Below are 5916 nucleotides of genomic sequence, written 5' to 3' on the forward strand. Positions count from 1 at the left end.
GGTCTTTGGTCTGAAGACGCACTCTTGAAAATGAAGGCTCTTTATTGGCATTGATGGTCCTTTAAAGAACTTTTAACATTTTTTTCTATCACACAAAAGGTTCTTTGTAGTGGAAAAGGGTTCTTTAGATTATTAAAATAATCTTCACACTAAGAAAAAATGGTTTAGTGAAAAAAACTTTGATTTAAAGAGTGTAGTGTTTGAAAGCATCAGCCGATGGTATGTTGGACAGTTTGTTCATCCGGAAAAGCTGTTCATCCTTTACATCGCTTTTGCACACTTTTGTCTTGGATGTTTTCCCATGTTGCTTTGCATAATTCCCAGTCATTAACACTGATCTCCACTACAGCTTCCTTCATATTTGTCATTTGAGTGTTTCATTGGTCTTATTTTTACAACAGGATCATTAATTATGATTCATATACATATCACCATACTTTCACATTTTGGATGTTTCCTAAATATGAAAATAGCTGGTAGAGGATTTTTTCAAGATTGCCACAAACACACTTTGATAAGAACAAATGGAGGAGGAGCTTCGTCCTCGTTGGTTTGTTTTTTGACAGATTCTTCGTCTGTCTGAGATTATAACGCTGCCTGCAATTATGTTCAAAACTTGCAAACTTCAGCACTTGTGTATATATTCCAAACACTGCAAAATATTCCAACATGCTTCCCTGCAGAAGAACAACCAAGGTACAGTACAGGCCAAAAGTTTGGAAGCATTACTATTTTTAATGCAGCTCATCAAGCCTGCATTTATTTGATCAAAAATGCAGATTTTTTTAAAAAAAATATTGTGATATATTATTACAATTTAAAATAATTGGTTTTCAATTTATTATACTTAAAATTATCATTTATTCCTGTGATGCAAAGCTGAATTTTCAGGATCATTACTCCAGTCTATCACATGATCCTTTAGAAATCATTCTAATATGATGATTCATTATGAGTGTTGGACACAGTTCTGCTGCTTAATATATTTGATGAATAAAAGGTTAAAGAGAACTGCAAAAATAATATAAATCTTCTTTACTATCACTTTTAATCAATTTAACATCCTTGCTGAATAAAAGTATTGATTTATTTCAAAAGAAAGAAAAAAGTTACTGACCCCAAATGACTGACCAGTCGTGTATATTGCTGTTACAAAAGATTTCTATTTTTAAAACATTTGCTTCTTTTTATTTATTTTAATTTTTTTAATTTTTATTCATCAAAGTATCCTAAAAAAGCATCACAGGTTATGAAAAAATATTAAGCAGCAGAACTGTTTCCAACTTTGATAATGAATCATCATATTAGAATGATTTCTAAAGGATCATGTGATAGACTGGAGTAATGATCCTGAAAATTCAGCTTTGCATCACAGAAATAAATGATAATTTAAAGTATAATAAATTGAAAACCAATTATTTTAAATTGTAATATATCACAATATTACTTTTTTTGTTTCTGTATTTTTGATCAAATAAACATGGAAGCTTGTTTCCGCCACATAATAAAACATTTTAAAAGATAATTGCGACCTTTTTATCTCACAATTGCGAGTTTACATCTCGCAATTCTGACTTTATTTCTCAGAATTGCGAGATATAAAGTCAGAATTGCGTAAAATAAAGTCGCAATTGCGTGTTATAAAGTCAGAATTGTGAGATATAAAGTCAGAATTGCGTGAAATAAAGTCACAATTGCGTGTTATAAAGTCAGAATTGCGAGATATGAAGTCGCAATTGTGTCTTATAAAGTCAGAATTCTGACTTTTTTTCTCGCAATTGCGACTTTATATCACGCAATTCTGACTATATCTCGCAATTCTGACTTTATAACACGCAATTGCGACTTTATATCTCGCAATTCTGACTTTATAACACGCAATTCTGACTTTATATCTCGCAATTCTGAGAAATAAAGTCAGAATTGCGAGATGTAAACTCGCAATTGTGAGATAAAAAGTCGCAATTATCTTTTAAAATGTTTTATTCTGTGGCAGAAACAAGCTTCCATAAATAAATGCAGGCTTGATGAGCAGAAGAAACTTCTTTCAAAAACATTAACAATAGTAATGTTTCCAAACTTCTGGCCTGTACTGTAAGTCACCAAATCAGAGATTAGGAAGTGTGTAAGAGTGAAAGATTCTGATCGCCTGAAGTCCTGTGATTATATTCAACGTTCAACATTCGAATGAAATTGATTTTAAATGTCATGTTTGAGTGTTTCCATGGTCTTTCACCTAGTAAATCCTCTTCCAGTAAAACTGACTCATGCATGTTTGACCTCTTTAGGTCACAGGCCTCTAACTCAGTTAATCTGTGATCTTTTGTTTGTGTGGTTTTGAGTATTTATGGAAAGTTTAAATTAGTTATTGAGGAACAATTATTAATGTTCTGTTGGTGGACTCCACGATGTTAAGATTATTTGTGAAGATTGGCTGTATTTAGGAACATTTATCTGTGCACATCGATGGTTTATAAATCATTAACAGGAACTGGGAATTCCCATGCTTTCACATTTTGGATGATTCTTAAATTTGCAAAAAGAATGTTTTCCCAACATTGCTTCAAATGGATTTTGCCACTGAGGAGGAGCCTGAACATCAGATATTTAAAGGAGAGTTTGTATCGTCTCCAACTGGAAAACACAGACGGTGAGTTGCTGGTTTGCTCTCCAAAGCTTCTCTGGACATTCAGAAGTTTATATTATTCTATACAAATTGTCTGAGTAAAGAATTATTTCTATCTTTTTTTAAAAGAAACAAACATCTCTGCTGTGATCTACTGAGGACAGATTGAGAAGATGGCAGTAAGTTTATCTGTTTACTTTTTGTCAGTCACATTCTTTAAGATGGTTTCCACCTTCATTTCAGACTGATATTCACCTCATTCTCTCTCTTGTGCAGATGTTATTGTTGGCGGCTCTTATCCCTGTTTTATTGGGCTGTGAGTGCGATCATGTAGACAAGCCGGTCGACTGTTCTGATGTCTATAAATCAGGAGAAACAGTCAGTGGGATTTACTCCATCTATCCAGCAGGAGACGTTCCTGTCTGGGTTTACTGTCACATGGTCTCAGATGGGAAAGATGAAGACAACGGAGGATGGACGGTACGAATGTGACTTTAGATCATCAAACACACATCAGAACATACATTATGAATCATATATTCTATATAAACCCATCACAGGTGTTTCAGAGGAGAATGGACGGCAGTGTGAATTTCTATCGGCCGTGGAATCAGTACAAGAGAGGATTCGGGAATGTGGAGAGCGAATACTGGCTGGGTAAGATCTCACAGCGTGTGTCCGTTTGTGTGGATGATCATGTGTTTGGTTGAACATGTTCTTCATGTGTGTGTGTGTGTGTGTGTGAACAGGGCTGGAGAACATCTACCAGCTGACACGTAACAGAAAGTACATGCTGAGAGTGGATCTGGAGGACTTCACTGGAAGGAAGGGTTTTGCTCTGTACTCGTCCTTCTCTGTGGATTGTGAATGTGTCGGATATCAGCTGCATGTTTCAGGGTTCACTGATGGAGGAGCAGGTAGGACACTTTCATTCATTCTCATGAAAACTCATTCTAGTTGAGTTATTGTTCTTAATGATGCTTTAACTCTCTGCAGGCGACTCTTTATCTGGCCATAATGGATACAAGTTCTCAACCTTTGACAAGGACCAAGACGCTTCAGATACTAACTGTGCCAAACAGTATCTCGGGGCATTTTGGCACTCAGCCTGTCACAATACAAACCCCAACGGTGTGTATTTATGGGGGGAAGATCCCACTCATTATGCCATTGGTGTTGTTTGGTCCAGCTGGAAGAATTATGCTGTCAGTATGAAATCCATCAGCATGAAGATCAAACGTGTGTCTTAGAAACATTACAGTGCTTCTGAAGGGGAAACATTGGACTTTTAATCTTTTTTATGACATTTTAAGATTTTGTGTAACTGAGCAATATTTTAAATATATGTTGGCTGCTGGGATTAAAGTTCTCCGTCACTACGATGGATTTCCGTTAATTGCAGGGTTCCCGTCTGTCCTTAATGTCTTAAATTCACTTTTCATAATTTTAAGGCCGTAAATAGGCTTTCATTTCTCAAATAGTGTAATAAATGTCTTAATTTTAGTTTGAATAGGTTTTAAATTAAGGAAAGACGAGGTGTATTCACCCTGCTGAGGGGGATGTGATCAAAGCCTGGAGTGGAGCAAAAGCACGTTCCTCTCTCCACTCTAAGCACTCTGTAATCACTTCGCTCATGATCCACTCCGGGTTTTCAATCACCGCTCACGGAAAAACTGCTCCGTGTTCACTCAATTAATCTTGCGCCCGTTTCACACATACTCCGTGTGCAGTGCGTATGCGGTGCAGGAACAGCGCGCGCTATAGTGCTTTCACATATGCTGCGTTTGCAGTGTGAAACTGATCCACGGCTGTACCACAAACACATACTCACTATTTGTATTTCAAATCCAGAAGTTATCAGCAACTTTTATTTAAAAAAAAGTTGTCAGCATTGCGATTCTCTTTGTACATATATACACTTTTTAATAGACGTTTAAACACAACTTAAACAACGCATTATTCAGTGATACTTCTATATAGATTTATATAGGCTATTCAGTGGCGCAAAAAGTGGGTATGCGCTATATGCGGCGCATGGGGGCGCCAATGCGATAAAAAAAAAAAAAATCAAAGAAGCAAAAATTCTAAATCATTTCTGCATTTCCTCAATGTTATATAACATTTTGGAGGACTAACAGGCTGGAGTAGGTGCCCTCATGGTGTGTGTGTGTGTGTGTGTGTGTGTGTGTGTGTGTGTGTGTGTGTGTGTGTGTGTGTGTGTGTGTGTGTGTGTGTGTGTGTGTGTGTGTGTGTGTGTGTGTGTGTGTGTGTGTGTGTGTGTGTGTGTGTTCATCTGAGCCTCATTGGTCTGTCACTGATCGTCAATGTCAGAATATTTGAGATGACCAATCAAATCAAAGTAGGCGGGCTTTATGTTCACAGAAGCTGCTGAGCGACGCTTCAGTTTATGGTCAAGTGCGAGATAAGATGTAAGTAGCTAAACTAAACATTTCATATTTGAGGTCATATTTGAGTTTTTTTTTTTTTTCATAAATGTTAAACGAATAACACAAATAATCAGGCAAACTAATAAACTTTTGTCTAATTTCGCCAATTTGAACTGAAAATAGGCCTATGTAAAGTGACGCATGTAATTGTAATAATGAGTTTACTGTCATCGTGAGGTGATAAGAAAAATGAACAAAGCCCTTTTCATCTTGTTAGGCACAAGATTAATAATGAATGTGTACATATTGATAATTAATATAGTACAATTTGTAGCCTTCAGCAAATAATAAAAAAAGCTCAGTTTTAGGAGGGGAAGAGACAGGGCAAGATGAGGAGACTAAGAAAAATGAGGAGAGAGAAGGTATTGACAAATAATCTACTGCCCGCTAACATGGTTTTAAAGCTATTTCTTATACTTTTTTTGCCCTTCAAACATCTTGAAATGCACATCAGAGAAATAAAAAATTGAACTCCCTAACAACCTCAAATTTAGGACCTCAAATTTAGGGGGGACGCCAAAATTGTTGCTACATGCCCCTCTAACACTGGGTAGTTGCGCCCCTGAGGCTATTAAGTTGCTCAAGCAAGTGGTAAAATATTTAACCATGTAGCCTACTTATATTAAAATCACAAACATTTTAAATTAAAACTTAAAATTGACCAAAACATCCGACTCTAGTTACTTTTCTTTTGTATTTAAATTTTAATACAATAAATCTTCACAAAGAACTTGTTTTTCCACCTCCACGAATGAGACGAGTGTCGTTCATTACGTCGCCTTGTTGAGGTGAATTGTAGTTTTCCTTGCTTTACCCCGGTCTTAAAGTAAAAAAAGATGACTG

At 36.1% G+C, this 5916-nt stretch overlaps 1 protein-coding gene across 1 annotated transcript; it reads left to right on the forward strand.

Annotated features, from left to right (window-relative positions):
- The first annotated feature begins 2638 nt into the window (after positions 1–2638).
- On the forward strand, positions 2639–4022 carry LOC309495457 (microfibril-associated glycoprotein 4-like). The gene is made up of 5 exons (XM_082165256.1): positions 2639–2805; positions 2903–3106; positions 3187–3283; positions 3376–3543; positions 3623–4022. The coding sequence occupies exons 1-5, from the start codon at positions 2800–2802 to the stop codon at positions 3874–3876; spliced, it is 729 nt and encodes a 242-aa protein (XP_082021382.1). The 5' UTR covers positions 2639–2799; the 3' UTR covers positions 3877–4022.
- The last annotated feature ends 1894 nt before the right edge of the window (positions 4023–5916 follow it).

This window comes from Leuciscus leuciscus (assembly GCF_965113295.1).
Source record: "Leuciscus leuciscus genome assembly, chromosome: 3".
Lineage (NCBI taxonomy): Eukaryota > Metazoa > Chordata > Actinopteri > Cypriniformes > Leuciscidae > Leuciscus > Leuciscus leuciscus.

What these genes read in the sequence shown, in the direction of transcription:
- LOC309495457 (XM_082165256.1), top strand. An exon ending in AAGACAACGGAGGATGGACG is followed by an intron (nt 3,107 to 3,186) that starts GTACGAATGTGA and finishes AACCCATCACAG; the next exon opens with GTGTTTCAGAGGAGAATGGA. An exon ending in GGAGAGCGAATACTGGCTGG is followed by an intron (nt 3,284 to 3,375) that starts GTAAGATCTCAC and finishes GTGTGTGAACAG; the next exon opens with GGCTGGAGAACATCTACCAG.